The 15650-nt window shown below is 51.7% G+C and overlaps 1 protein-coding gene across 2 annotated transcripts; it reads left to right on the top strand.

Moving 5' to 3' along the window:
- The first annotated feature begins 4042 nt into the window (after window positions 1–4042).
- BOLA3 (bolA family member 3) lies at window positions 4043–14209 on the top strand. Of its 2 annotated transcripts, XM_080812638.1 has the most exons (4): window positions 4043–4171; window positions 6508–6628; window positions 8836–8924; window positions 13965–14209. In XM_080812638.1, exons 1-4 carry the CDS (start codon window positions 4118–4120, stop codon window positions 14028–14030), a joined length of 330 nt encoding a protein of 109 aa, XP_080668764.1. In that variant the 5' UTR covers window positions 4043–4117; the 3' UTR covers window positions 14031–14209. The 2 variants fall into 2 exon arrangements, with proteins under 2 accessions (XP_080668764.1, XP_080668765.1); XM_080812639.1 differs by lacking the exon at window positions 8836–8924.
- Window positions 14210–15650: the final 1441 nt, after the last annotated feature.

The raw sequence follows: 15650 nt of genomic DNA, 5'->3' as shown, positions 1-15650 counted from the left end.
AGTAGCTAAAATGTTTCCTTAACTTTAGAGAAAAGGGAAGTCCCGAAATAAATATTCCAGGGCCCCACCCCCAAGAAAGAAAGTAGGCCTATGATTATAGTGGCTAAAACCCACCCCAGACAAAAAAATTAGTAGTCTCCTACATTAACCAACCTGATCTCTTTTTGCATATTCCTGGTTGTGGACTGAGAAAAGGGAAAAGAAGAGAATGGACTCATGATTTTCTGACCTTGAACGGAATGCCCATCATATCTATAAAACACGGCCCACCCCAAACAGCCAGTTTTTGTTCCTGTAGGAAAAAGTTATTTTTGGAGGTTTGAATTACAGGTACTTTATTTTAATGCAAAATAACAATGATAGAATTGTTTTGAGCTTTTGATTAGAGTTAAAATTTAGAAGTTAATATAGCTAAATAATATGAGTTAATACTCCTATTTTGTATAAGATATAAATACACTCTTGATCAGTTTTGGATTTTTTTTTGTTGTTACATTTAAATAATAGGATTAAAATCGCTCACAAAAATGTAAGGATGTCTAATGTCTAAGTTTGAAAGCTCTTTTAAACTTTATAAATGAGTAGTAGAATAACCCAAATAATCTTTGGGAGGGCCAGAGTCAGGCTTCAAGTCTACGCAGCCAGAACAGTCTGAACCCTGTCTCCGGCCCTCTAGCCAATATAACTCATTGCTGAAGGGCTTGGAATGGACACTACTGCCTGCACCATTATTGTTGGCCACTAGATGTCAGTCTCTGGGTCAGCACCTCCCAAAAGCCAGATGCATCAGCCCTGACCAGAATAAAGAATTTTACCTAAAACTCTTCCTTTCCTGTGTCTTCCTAATAAAAAAATATACATGGGTGACAAAAATAAAGAAAAATAAAAACATGGGTGCCTCAGATTTGGTAGATCCTAGGACACATACCTCTGTCCTGGCTGCTACAGAGGCTGGGCAACTTGCTGAATTTTACATGGAGGTTTAGGGTTCACAGCAAAATTCATGCTGGATATTCGAAAAACTTGGACTGGCTCCTTCCCTGAACTTTTTGTTCTCACTCTGCGAAAAGATAAAGGAGTTGGCACTAGAATGTAAGTTTCTGGGCACACTGTTCAGTTCAACTGACATTTTTTGGTAGCGTACTTGCTAAGTGAAGGAAGTCAGTTATTGATTCAGATTCTGGTCAGGTTCTTTGAATACCACAGGTTCTTTGATGAGTGCTTTGAATACCACTTCTTTAGGGGACTTGCCTGTTCAGGGGAGTCCTTCAGCGGGTTGTCTTATTTAATCCTTACAGCCACCTGCAAAGGGGGCGGTAACCGAAGTATGTTAAGAATTTTCCAATGTTTTTCAGAAGGTGGCACAGATGCTCTGACTTCAAATAGCTAGTTCATAGTGAGACCAGTGTTTTCCTCTGGGATGCATCTGGAAAATTCTGTGTGCTGACGAGTGCCAGGAGGCTCTATAAAACAAAATGACTGCAATTTATACCTATGAGGTTAAAAAAAAAAAAATGTATCCAAAGAGACCCTCCTGAAGGAGTTTTCTTGCAATTAGCTCAGATGTAAATATGAGTGACCATGGACTAATATAAGCGAAGATAAGAGAATCTCAAGTTCAGAGCAAAAAAAGGTAAAATGCAGAAGGGATAGACCCATTTCCTGGGACTAAAGCTACTATACTTTTCAATCATAACAAAACTGGCCTTTTATTTGCTTCTATCATAAAAAGTTACACTTGAAATGTTGAGTTGAAACTAATTTGGAAACCCAGAATTGCTGAGATTGTTCTGTAAATCCTTTCCTAAAAAGGTTCAAATTCACACTCTGGAGCTAGAATGGCTAAACTACTTTTCAACTCTGTTCAGTAATCCTAGTGTGTGCACTTTTTGTTCTATTCCAGGCTGGGCAGCTGACAAAGAGGACTAACTAAATCTAGAGCCTGGGGTGGAGCTCAGGGACCTCTGAAAAAGAGACACCCATGTAAATTGGTAGAGTTCTCCGGTTGCCATATGTGCAACCAAAGTTCTGCACAAGTTGTGGGCCCCTAAGTTTACTGTGGGGCAATCAGAGGTGGCTGCCTGGAGAAGACAAGGCTTGAGCTGGCTTAGAAGATGGGTAACCACATAAGCAAGCTTGTAACATAGATGGCACAAGGAGGCACCAGCCGTCCAATATTACTGAAGGATGGATGTCTGCTGGACAGGTAGGTGGGGGTTAAATCATATGAAAGAACTTGGGTTTTTGCCAGTAGGTGATGAAGGGTTAGAAGGATTTTAGATAAGCAAATAATGGACACGTTTTCACTTCAGATGGCTCTGATAGCAGTGTGGAGATGGGAAGGGGAGGATACTAGGGCAGAGTGTTGGTCCAAAATAACAATAATAATGTAAGCCATCGTGAAACTAGGAAGAAGAGAAAGGTTGAAGATAAGCAAAAGTACCAATTTTCACCAAAAGAGGAATTCGTCCGATACAAATCAGTGAGTTTAACGTGGGTGTCTTACAAGTAACAAACCCACTAACCAACTAAAATTACTTTAGTGCTTATTTCTGGCACCCTACAGTGTCCAGCATCTGTCTCCCAACAACTTCTGGATCTACTTCATTTCTAAATGGGTGCTGTGCACATGATTACAAAGATGGCAGCCGGTGGCAAAGGACCATTTCTCTTCCCTAGTGACAGACAAGTCTCTAGAGCAACTCCACCTGGGCTGGCTCAGATCATGTGACCAACCCAAACCAATGGGTGCCTGACGGGCCATGACCTGGATCATGTGACCACTCTCAGAGGGGAAGATAGGTCGACCTCCTCTGAACCTTGGTGGTATGAGGAGGGAAAGGTTTGCTACTACACAGCAGGTAAAATATTTTTGGTAGTTTTAATTACTCCTGAGAAGAAAAATGAAAAGTTACCAAATTATCCCTAATCCTAGCAACGATGATGTTTAAGGAATGAAACAAAAAAATGTGAGAGAGGTTACTAGAGTAATCCAAAGGAGAAATTATGAGACCCAAAACACAAGTCACTCAGTACTGGAACGAATGAGCATATATCTAGGTGATCACTATAAGGGCAACTGTAGGCCTGTCCCACGTGTGGATGAACATACTGAACATGGTGACTGCACAGGCCGGAATGCAGTAGCAAGAACTGGGGAAGTCTGCAGGGTTTACCAGACTGCTAAAATATACTGCCTGAGAGAGAAAGGGCATGAGACCTTGAGGTCTGTGTGAATCAGTCCAGAGGTGGGGCAGGCTGGCTGGATAATCATACCTGTCCTCCAGCCGGCAGCTTCCACTACATTCTCAGGACTCCACGGTCTGCCGCTCCAGTCTACTTCTCTGCAGACACCTTAAACTCAGGCAAAACCCAAACCGAGTTTGTTGGCCCCTTTCACTCCAAACTTCGCCCTCCTCCACCCATCGCACTGTCCACACCAGACAACTTCCTCAGCCTCGCCGCCCAGTCCAGTCACTCCGTTCCCTTCCCCTCCCAAGTATCCAGATCCACTCCTCCATCCCTGCTGTCCCAGCTGTCGCTGTGACCTCACATCTCACCCGGACCATCGCGGCAGCCCCAGAACTTCTGTCCTCATCTCCAGTGTCAGCCCACCTACAGTCCCTCCTCTTCTCAGGAGCCCGATCTTTCTAAAACGCAAATCTGAAAACGACTCCCCTGCTTTAAGTCCCTCCACGGCCCCCCTGTTCCGGAGGGAGAAACCCACATTCCCCAGTTTGGAAGCCAGGTTGCCGGCGGTGGGGATGGGAAGGGACATGTCCTTCCTAGGGCGAGAGGGGCATTGGGGTGTGAGCAACTCAGATCGGAGGGCCGAGAACCCCGGGCGTCCCCCGGCTGGACAAGAAGAGCCCGCCGGTGGAACGACCCCTGGAGGCTGGCGGAGCGCGGCGCGGACCGGGCCGGGCAGACTGGCGGAGCAGCAGGTTCCGAGGAGGCGCCCCTCCTCGGAAGGACCGGGCGGGAGCTGGAACCGGGCGGCTCGCGACCTCCGGGCGACAGGGGGCGGCCTCGCCCTCGGCGGCGGCGGCTTCCGGCCCCGGCTCCGCGCCTCTCAGGGGACGCGGCGACCTCGGGCGGCGGGCCGCGGCGGCCGGGCATGGCGGCGTGGAGCCCGGCCGTGGTGGCGCCGCTGCTCCGCGGGATACGCGGGGTGAGCGCGGGCGGGGCCGGGCTGTGGTTCCCTGGCGGGAGCTGCGGAGGGGCCGCGGGGCCGGTAGAGGCTGGAGGACGGGCTCGCGGAGAGCGCGGCGCCGGGTCTGGGGCCCTCCCCTTCCCTTCTCTCATTCATTCCTCGTGGGTTGGGTCCTTCCGTGGACCCGGGCTGCGGGGCTCCGAGAAGTGTCAGGCCCCGGCGCGCGCTGGCGGAGCTCCCGAGCCGGTGGAGGTGGAGGGCGAGGGGAACAGACATGGAAACAGTTGATTCGGCGGGCGCGGAGAGAGCGGTGTGGACGTACTGAGCCGGAGACACGGCAGTCCCAGGTCGCCGTCCTGGCGTGCCTGCCAGAGAGTGCGAGGGTCTGGGCTTTGGGCAAGTCCTCCCAGACTCTGGGACCTTAACCCTCTGCAAGCCCCACACGCCTGAGTAAAAGCCCAGCAGAGGGCACTCGCCACGCGCTCTCCGAATTTTCTCTCCTCCCTGATTATACTTTCCTCGCTTCATCCACTTTGCTCTCCCGTTCTTCCTTCTCTCTTGCCGCTCTTGAACCTGCCTCCGCGAAGTATGAAGAGCTGGTGACTCTCCGCGCGGACAGTCGGGGTTCTAGGGATTTTGTCAGTAGATTGCTCGTGTAAAGGCCGCTGCCTGCAGATCAGCTAAAATGGAGGAAAGACCTCCCAAGGAATCAGCAATGTTAAGTACCCTCAGCCCTTAGCATTTACTGCTTCTGCCTGCCACCTGGTTACCCTCTGCCCTTGCCCCTCCAATGCTCTGTCCTCAGAAGAGGCTCCATCTTCCCCCCTCCTCCAGCCCAGTCTTAGCCAGGCCCACAACATCAAGTTTCTGTCCCTCCGTCTCACTCCAGATCATTTTTCTGACCTGCATTTCAGCTGCCTGCTGAAACGGCGACTTCTTTGCAGGTGCAAGCAGGCATGCCCTGCGTGCTGTGCTCATTCTGCTTGTTCATTTGTTCATTCGTTCAGCCATCCATCACGTCTCCTGGAGGGCCTGTCCTCGCCCAGCTTTGGAAGGCTGCAGTAACAGGGTAGACTCAGTCTGGGCCTTTGAAACCAGCTGGTGAAAGAGCCAGTGCACGGATCATTTTAAAGAAGGTGCTTCAGGGGGCACAGGTGGCTTGGTCAGGTGTCCAACTCTTGATCTCAGCTCATTTCTTGAACTCAGGGTGGTGAGTTCAAGCCCTGCGTTCGGCTCCACGCTGGGTGTGGAGCCTACTTAAAAAAGAAGAAGAAGGTGCTTTGAGAGTCTCTGACACAGGACCCTGCTCTAGGCCTTCAGGAATGGCCTGAGGACAGGCGGGACTAAAGGGTGAAGGGATGGTACGTTCAGCACCAGCACAGATGAACAGTACTGTGTCCCACCTGCCATCCCCCTCCAGTCCCTGGCCCAGTCTACTCCGTTTGTAATAATACCTCTCATCTGGGCTAGCTTCAAAAGGCACTGTTTTGTGCAGGTGACTTCGGCACAAAGAGGCCTAATAAACTCCAAAATCTTTAGCTGGACATTCAAGGCCTGCCAAGCTCTCTTGTTAGTCTCCCTTTCAGCATGTGCTTAGCCCAGTCAAAGGGCTGCAGATCTGGTTTTTTGCTCTTCATCCCACAAGGTTGGAGATGTCCCCCTCAGAAGCACTGGCTCCCTATGGTACCCACTGGGGGCAGGCGGAGTGTTGTTACCAATGGTAAATAACCTAAAAATATTTCTCCTTCAGGTAATTTAGTAGAATTCTGCTACTTCTCCCCAGTAAGGATTGGTACATGTCACAGAGTGTAGCTGGCTTACTGAGCAGTAGGTCACAAGGCCACATCCCGCTGGAGGGTGTGGAATGTGAATCAGGCCTAAAGGACAGGTGGCGTCTGGTTTCAGCAGTGTGTGGTCGGTGGCACGCCGGCCTTGGAGGCACGTCTGAGGCGGGTTTCCCAGGCTCTGGCTCCCCATCTCACCAGTGAACCTAACCTTAGCCCTTGCTTTAGTCCCCCCATTTCTTTGCCTCCAAAACTGACATCATGATGGTGTCTCTCACAGCATTATCGTGAGGGATTCAAAGATCTGTTGAGTTGTCTTGTGTCTGGAGTCAAAGTGTAATTTACAGTTCCACTCCCTACCTCCACTAACTCCCCAAATTCTGGGTCTTAGGGAGCGTCAGTGGGCATGCGATGCCACACAGTGCCTGGAATGGAGCCCATGGCCAAGCTGCTGGGGGGCCTGGGCCCTGGCTGGCAGGGCAGTGGCGGGTAGGCCTGCACCATGGCCTGGCCTGGCCTGGGGGGTGCCATCGTCTTGCTGGGCGATGACTCTTCTCTTTTCTCCGGCAGCTTCCTCTTCACTGTGGCCGGCGGATGTTTGCCTCGCAAACTGAGGGGGAGCTCAAAGTGACCCAAATACTCAAAGAAAAGTTTCCTGGAGCTACAGCTATCAAAGTCACTGACATTTCAGGTGAGGTTTTTCTGTCCTCTTTTCCACGGGGATTTTGCCCTCTGCAGGGGGCAGGGGGCTGGGCAGAGCGCATTCATCATCAGCGGCTTCTCAATACATGTGGCTTTTGGACAGATGGAATTCAGCCTTTCCCAGCTGATGGCGTGGAGGTGGGGACGTGAAAGCGTCAGAGGGAAACTGTGTGTGGGGATAAGGCCTGGCTGGGAGGACTCGTGGCTGTTAGCCTGGCCTGGGTCGGATGAGGTCCCTCTCAGTCACCCTGGGGCTCAGGTCCACAGTCTTTAATTTGATTTGAAGATGAACATTACTTTACTTTCTCCACATTTTTCTGGAAGGTGAGCTGGAGCAGACCTCAGAAGGATTTTATCCTTTTGAAAATAACTTCCTTACTTTCCCCACGAGGAGCCAAGCCCAGAAAGGCCAGAGAACCTGCCCAGGCCCTCCCAGGGAGGAGGTGGCAGAACTGGAACCAGCACCAGGACACAGGGGGACACGGGCAGACTCTGTCCTAAGTCCAGTTGCCAGCCCCAGGTGCCTCAGAAATTCAGACTGGCTGCATGTTAGGCACAGTCTGGGGAGGTGAGTTCTGCACCCACAGGCCAGGAGGACAGGACCTTTGTCCAGTCACATGTGTGGAACCCTGCATTGCCATGGGGGCTCACTGCTTCTCTGAGAACCTAACCTCTGCAAGCATTGGGAGAAAGTTTAGAAAGTAGTTTTTATGGGAAACTTCAGACAAATTCATCAATCCAAAGACCCGTTGGTAGGGGAGGTCAGGCGAGCCCCCTCTGTGATGTCCCAGCTCTGAGGCCTTGACCTTCCTAGTCCTATACCTGCCCCCCGCCAGACCTGGGTCAGGCAGAGCTGGAACTTGACCTTTGGTCTGGGTCTGCCTCACCCTGGATGGAGTGTGGAAAGGGAATCAAGGCCAGGAAGCTTGGTTAAGCAAAGCTCATATTGCTGGTATGCATAAAGTCTGCTGAGTAACTTGCACTTCTCACAAACTGGCTGGGTGCTCTGAGCACAGGGGACGTGTTGTCTCTTGCCCACATTGGTTCATGCTAGAACAGCACACTTCATCGGTCATCGGCACAAGCTTCCCAACCATGTGGGTGTAGGTGGATGTGTCCACCACAGGGTCTGTCTGCCTTGACAGCTCTACCAGAAAGCTATTCCTGCCCCATGGAAGCCCAGGATGAGACCCTTGAGGCTGCTCACAGACCAGGAGGGTCTAAAGAGAGCCCCGTGCAGGGGCACCTGGGTGGTGCAGTCGGTGAAGCGTCTGCCTTTGGCTCAGGTCCTGACCTCAGGATCCTGGGATCGAGCCCCACGTTGGGCTCGCAGCTCAGCAGGGAGCCTGCTTCTCCCTCTCCCTCTGCTGCTCCCCCCGCTTGTGCTCTCTCTCTCTTTCTGTCAAATAAGTAAATAAAATCTTTAAAAAGAGAAAGAGACCCACGCAGCTCCATGGCCACCATGTCTATGGCCTCCATTGTCCTGCTATGTTCCTTTCTCCTGCTTCCATTCCTGTCTTTTCTTTGTGTTAGTATTATACAGGTTTTTTCAAACCAAACTTTAGTGTGTTTTTGCATTTTTAAAAAGACTGATTGCCAGGGCGCCTGGGTGGCTCAGTGGGTTAAAGCCTCTGCCTTCGGCTTGGGTCATGATCCCGGTGGTCCTGGGATCGAGCCCCGAATTGGGCTCCCTGCTCGGCAGGGAGCCTGCTTCCTCCTCCTCTCTCTGCCTGCCTCTCTACCTACTTGTTATCTCTGTCTGTCAATAAATAAACTTAAAAATCTTAAAAAAAAAAAAAAAAGACTGATTGCCACTCCTTTAGAAGGCTGAACACGGAAATTCGGCCTCACCCATCCCTCTTCCATGGGGTTTCTTGGCTTATCAACAAAAACACAAGGCAAACTGACATTTCCTAGGCCTTCCATGCTCTGTGCCTTCTCTTCCGTGCCCCACAGGCATAATCCTGGGTGAGTGCATCTGGCTTGCAAAAGGAAAAGCACATTTTGGACCGAGGCAGCCCCGCGGGGAGCATGTGGTCCAGTCGTCAGCCGTGAGGTTTTTCTCACCATGTTAGCAACTTTGTGCTGAACAAGAATATTCAGACCTTCTTTGGATTGTACGGTACTTTGAGGACATATGGGACGGTGGCTGCCGTAAGCTAATAATTGAAACACTTTGAGTCATGTTTATTTCAGGAGGCTGTGGGGCGATGTATGAAATCCGGATCGAGTCAGAAGAATTTAAGGAGAAGAGAACTGTCCAGCAGCACCAGATGGTAAATCAGGTCAGTAGAAGCAACACGGCTCTGTTGCCATTGGTCCCCAGTGTCCTGAAAGAGCCTGACGAGCAGGGATGATATTTAACTGTCAGCCGGAGGAAAGAATAAGGCTCATGCAGACAGCATTCAAGACCTGAGAAAAATATAATATGGAACTTATCTGGAATCAGACTGTGGGCAAATAGGAATTTTATTCAGAATTGAAAACAAGCCACCCAATAGTTATTTTGCATTTCCTTCTCTATTTCTTTGTATAATGCTACCAATGTTTACCATATATATTTGTAAACATATGGGTACTAAAAAACAGATATTTTTATAGATTTGAAGATTTTTATTTTTAGCGTCCCTTTGGACTCCTTTACAGATGTGTAAATTGAGGCACGGCATGATTGAGAATTGCTCCACCTGCCCCAGACCCAGAGGCAGGATATTGGGAGTCTGGAACATCAGATTTAACCAGACTAAGGTCCAGTTTATTCAATGATCTGTGCTTATTTTACTTGGAATTTATACCAGGCTGGGCCCCTAGGCTGTATCTGCAAAGTCACCCCCCGCAGCAGGTATGTCTGACATTATTCTGGAAGGTCTTGTACATTGGGAGCTAGCTAGTTTCATTTTTGTCCAGCACAGCTCTGGTCATGAGAATCCCTCCGTGGCCCCTTGTGTCTCTAGTTCAGATGTCCCAGACTGCTGTTCCAGGCCTTTCCCCACCCTTCTCCGAATGAAGCTTCCCTTGGCCCCTGCCTGTTGTTCTGTCTGTGGCTCTGGACCTTTGCCCAGATCAGCCCTCCTGCCTGGGTGCCCTTCCTCTCTGGCACCCAGCTCAAAATGCTGCCCCCCCCACCTGCCTGGCAGGGAATGGATGTCCCCGCACCCTCCTCCAGCATTCTCTGCCTCTCGTCCTAGATACTTATGTCCCTGCTGACTGTCCCTTGGCCCCATCATTCCTCTGTGGGCTGTTCGCTTTCGGATCCATCTTTGACTTCCTCATGGAGCCCAGTCTTTCACGTGTGCGTGGACACCTACGGCCATATGGTGTGCTGCGGGCCCACTGGGGCGTCTGGGGTGGGAGGGCTACTCTGCTCCCTCCAAGTGCTTCTAGTCCCATGTGATCTCAGGGGTGGGAGCGGAGGCAAGACAGGGAGGCCCTGACAGGCCCAAATCATCCCTAACTGGTAGGACTTGGGGTTTTGTCCCTAGAATTCCCCTGGCTGCCTGGTGTGCCTGGGCCGCTAGGGGCGCTGTGAATTTGAGCCCATCCCCTGGGCTGGGGCTGCCGTTGCAAGGGGTTACGGATGCAGGTTCTGGAGTCTGTCTGCCTGCACTACACATGTGGACTGTGCTGCTTTCTAGCTTTGTGACCTTGAGCAACTTACTAAACCTCCCTGTGCCTCGGTTTTCTAATCTGTCACCAAGGAGAGAAATAGTACTTGCCTCAAAAGGCTGTTTTGCAGATTAGTGGTAGAGCACACGTGTGGCACTGCGAACGCTGTCTGACAGCTCGTAGCCCTTGGTAAATGTCAGCAGCCGTCACCATTGTCATCCTTGTCCACAGCATTGCGCAGAGCCTGCACCATGTCTGGGGGGAAGGCAGCCATTCTCTGGGTTGGGGGCAATGTCCCCCACATCATCGTGGGCTCAGGGCTTCCTTTGGACCCCTGCAGCACTCAGACTTCCCCCGGCACCCTCGGAGCAGGAGAGCCCTGTGTGCTGACTGGCGGGGCCCTAGGAAGCCGAGCTCACATGGGCCAGCTCTGGGTCTGTTCTGTCCACTCTGTGTCCCCACACCTGGCCAGTGGCCCCTAAAGGAGCTCAACCGGTCTTTGTGGAGCGTTTGCAGACAGTACGGAGAGCTGGCCTGGTGTGGTTATTGGCTTACAGACAACGGAAATGTTTGGTGGCTGCACACGCTCCTGTTTCAGAGAACGCCCCTGCTGGCCCTAGTGTACTTGTCACCCGGGGCACCCCAGCAGCCACGCTTGGCCCCCCCAAGCACTGCCGGCCACCATAGCGAGCCCGCGGGCAGGCCATGTGGATCCACAGCCAGGTTCCCGCTGAGCCGGAGCCTGACCCTGAGCGGGGGCCCTCATTAGCCACAGCAAGCTGCTAGGGCTCCGGTACACATGCCTCAAGGGATTTGTGCACTCCCGGGCCTTTTCCACGGGTTGCATTTGCAGGTGTTGGCTATGGGGGAATCGTGGGAGCAACAGAAGGCAGCGTCTTCAAGAGCAAGTCATTTGGCCTGCAGGGGGGCTGAGCTGGACCCGGAGTTCGCTGCCCGCCTCTTTGAGGTGTTGGGAATCACGTTTCCCAGGGGCTGTCATGGAGGAGGAGGCCGGCCTAGCAGTGGAGTGAAGGAGAGGGGAGCAGACTCCACAGCCCAGCTTCCGCTCCGTGCGTGCCGAGTCAGCAGCTGTGGGAGGGTGATGGTTGGTCGCTCTGGATGCCCAGGCTGTCAGGTGGGGTCCTGGTGGCCCTGGGCTGGGGTGAAGCTTTCCTCATTGATCTTGCTTAGTCACCCTAATAGAACGAGACTTTCAGGCCCCAAAGGCCCTGCAAAGGCTACCTGGTCCATCTGTTACTGGAATCCACTACTGTCAGACAGTCGCTGCCTGATTCCCCAGGGACAGGGCGTCCCCTCTGTCACGACTCACACTTGCTCCACCCTCAGCAGGAACATGCCGCTCCTCGGGGACCCTGCCGATGCATAGCCTGGCCTCTTTCAGCTCCCGGGGTTCATCAGCCTTCTCTTCTGGAATAGTCACTGGTTTTGACTTTGGGACAGGCCCCAGGGTTGCCATCCATCCTATTCCCACGCTGGAGAACAGCCACAGGGAGAGAAGTGAGCACTGAGTTCCCTTTTGTGCTGGAGGAAGCTGGCTCCCCCTGGCTGTCTGCTTCTCAGCAGGACCCAAGCCTCAGTGTGCAGAGATCACAGGAGGTGTTGGCCGCACGTGCCCGGCCTCGTGATGCATGTGGAAGGCATTCAGGCAGTACCAGTCCTCTTCCCTCTCTGGCCTCTTTGCTATCTGTTGCCTCTTTACCTGCCACCGGAAGGTGCCTCCGCCTGTGCCTCCCGCCCGCCCCAGCGCCCTGCAGCGGTGCCCTGATGGCCCAGGAAGTCCAGACCCACTCTCCTCTCTGTGGCCTGCCTCCGTCCGTCTCTCGCTGCCTGCTCCTGACTCACAGCCAGCCGCCTGCCCCCGCTCCCGGCCATGAAATGTGACAGGTTCCCAGCCTTCCCTCCCGGGCTTGGTGCTTGCCCTCTCTGCCCGTCCCACTCCCAGCTGCCCCACTCCATGAACAGCCAAGGCAGGCTGACCCCCCTCCCATGAACACCCACAGCAGCGGTCGTGGCCTCAGGGTCCGGCAGCGCCTGTCACTGTCCGCCATGTCCATTTTCTGTGCCCTTGTATTATTTCCCTTTGTCTTTTTCATCCTTTTCCATGCCTTTTGCACCCGTGACCCCAGCACAATAGCGGGCGCTGAGAAATGTTTACCCAAATGACATCTTATAAACTGTGGGCCTATGGCTAAGTCACTTCCCTACCAGGACCTCAACTGTGAAGTGACCCACGTGACCCTTAAGGCCCTCTGTAGCTGGGAGATACTGTGACCTGGGTGACCTTGGAAGCCTACAGGAGAGCTGGAAGAAGGCACTGGGAGGGCTAAGTACACAGGGCATGAGGGGGTCAAGGCCTTCCTTGTAAAGGGTGGCTGGGCCCACACCTAGCCAAGGAGGCTTTAAGGATTGTGGCCCTGGCGACAGCCCAAGCACAGGCATGGGGACAGCCTTTAGGGGGCATTCTGTGCCTGCAGAAAGCAAAGAGCTTGTGGCCCAGGGGGCTGTGTTCCCTTCCCCGCCCCCCCCCCCATGACATGAGGCTTCTTTTCCCAGGGCATTTCTGTTGTCTGCAGAGTTGAGGGGGTTGCAGGTGAATAGGGAGAGAGTCGGGCAGTTCTCTGGCTCCTAGCACACGGCAGCTCCTGGCATCAGGGCTGGACAGGAGCCCCAGGGGAATGAGGAGTTGCCAGAACATCAAGTTCTCATCCTAATTCTGTTCCTCTCTTGCTGAGTGTAAATGGGGGGTAGATTCTGTGTCTTTTTTCTTTTTTTTTTTTAGTCAAAGAAAGGGATAGGATTGGAGTGTCTGTCTCTAAGGATCCTTAGCCCTATAAACCTATCCACATGTGTTAAGAATTTTTGTTGTTGTTGTAAGGTAGCAAAAGCAAACAAAGGGAATTAGCTGGCCCATGTAATTAAATTACATAGTTTGTGGCATATCTAGATTCAGGGTCTTAAGCAAGTTCTTTTGCTTGTTCTTTTTCATGTTCTCTCTCTCCCCCTCTCTGAGCTTTTAGCTTCTGAGTGTTGGCCTCATTTTCTCCTACTGGAGATGGGCTTTCTCTGTTTGCTGGAGAACACAGCCCCCAGCATTGTTCAAGGATAGTGACCCAACAGACAAGGCTCCACACGGAAAAATCCCAGCAGAGGTTCTGATTGGCCCAGTTTGGGTCATGTGTCACCCCTGGACCAATCAGGTTGGGCCAGAGGCACATGGCTACCCATATCCCTGGCAAATTGGTAGGCCCACCAGCAGTACACAGTTAAGATCTCCGATGGCTAGTGGAGAAGGGGAAGTGTAGACCAACGTGTCTGACATGCTACCATGTGTGTTATTAAAAGGTAGCGGGGTGGATATGTATTCATATTAGCTTAAACTTGTATTTTGCAATCATTGCAAAGACACACAAGAAACTGACACCACTTCTCTCATTTGGGGACAGAGGTGGGAATGGAGGGTGGTGGAGGGCAGGTGTCGGGGGAAACCTCACTGCATGCCTTTCTATAACTTTAGATTTTTGAGCCTCCTTAGGCATTAATTTAAAAAAATAAACTATTTTCTAAAAAAAAAAAAAAAAAAGGCAAAACTGCCCAGACAAAGCACGGGCAGGGCCTCCCATGGAGACAGCTGTATACAGACACTCATAGAGACTGCTCAGTGTCAAGTGCAAAACAGTGATGCTCTCCTCCTTGCTTAGGCGCTGAAAGAAGAAATCAAAGGGATGCATGGATTACGGATATTTACCTCCGTCCCCAAACACTGACCATGCCCTGGCTGCGTAGATGCTGCTGCTCAATGCCTTGGATGAACTTGACTGACACCATCCTTTCCTAGGCATTTGCCAAAAAGTTATCTATTTTGTTCATAGACATTTCCGTTTTATAATCATAGAAGAATATGTTCTCTATTTAGAGTTTAATTAAAGGCAACAGACAACCGAAACCTTTGAAGAGTCATTGGTGATGCGTCTTGCTCGTCTGTTTCGGAGGCATTGTCCTTTGTCCAGAGGTCTCTCGTCCTCGGACAGTCATGTCCTGCTGCCGTACCCGTGGATAGGAGTGCCAGCTCCTTTTGTCGTGTCAAGGCATTTTCTTGGTTCTTCTCCTCTAGGAAACTGCTATTAAGGTCCCTTAATCTTACCCAAAAGAAAAGAAAAAAAGAAGAGAAAAAAAATATCCTTGGGTTTTGCTGTTCCCTTGGTTGAATGCCTATCTTTTCCTCCCGCTCCAAACTTCTTATAAGAATGATCTTAGACCTTCAATTTCCACTCCCTGGAGTGGACCCTGAGGAGTCTGGGATGTCAGGATCAAGGTCTTTCTCCTGCTTGAAGATCCCCCACCCTCCGCATCTCGGAGGGAGGTGCAGCCTATCTCCCACAGCAGAAGCAAGAAAGGTCTGCTTTCCCAGCTCCCTTGCCTATGGGCGCAGGTCAGTGGTCTAGACTCGCCCATCAGACGGATCTGGACTTTGAATGCGGAGCAAGCGAGCCACGAGGGAGCCTCCATGGCTTGCGGGTCCAGTGTTCTGGCTACTGACAATGACGGAGTCAGTGTCACAGGCTGCTGTCTCTGCAGTCCGTGGTGGCAGGTGCGGTGTGTGGGTCTGCGGCATGATCTGGGGGCTCTGGTGACAGAGCCTTCCTGTTCCTGCCCAATTTCAGAAGCTGGTTCACCAATCTTCCCAGAAATTTTGTGATTGTTGCATGTGCTTTCACTAAATTCTTTATTGTTCACGTCAGTCTGGTCAGTGTCTGTTGCTTGCAACCGAGGAGCCCTGAGGGGTTCACCTGCCTCTCACAGTGGGGCTCTTGCCCCCCAACATCCACTTCCCTCTTGGACTGCTTTCTGAGCCGTGTCCACAGCCACTCTCAGTCCTCAGTATCCCAGTCACCATGGTGATGACAGGTTGACCATCTGCTCCTTCCTCAGGTGTCTCCTTTGTCTTTCGTGGAGCTGCTCTCCAGGGAAACCAGTGGTCACCATCATTTCTGGAGATCCCTAGTACCTCCCTAAGTCATGAAAGTATGTGGTTAAAACAACCTTGGGCCTGAGTTTCAGAGCAGCACAAATTTTAAATGCGCTGTTCATACACCATGCCCCCATTTTGGGGTTTAAAAATACTCTCCATCTCCATAGCATGGGGGTGGGATTGGTGGCCTGCCAAGGCGGAGCTGCCTTTCACATGGAACAGATTCACCGAGTTGTGTAAGAGCAGAGAAGCCAGGATAAAACAGAACAGAGAATCAGAGACACCACCGAGAGAGCTCCCCAGAGGACAGCTTTTAGGTGGTGTGAAGAAACACTGAAGAATGGAGTCCCGGGGGCCAGAAGAAGGTAGCAGTCAGCAAGGACAGAGAGATCACAGAATTAGACACATGTTGGTT

Source organism: Martes martes (genome assembly GCF_963455335.1).
Source record: "Martes martes genome assembly, chromosome: 9".
NCBI lineage: Eukaryota > Metazoa > Chordata > Mammalia > Carnivora > Mustelidae > Martes > Martes martes.
The sequence above is the reverse complement of the archived record's forward strand: the minus strand, read 5'-3'. Positions and strand labels throughout refer to the sequence as shown.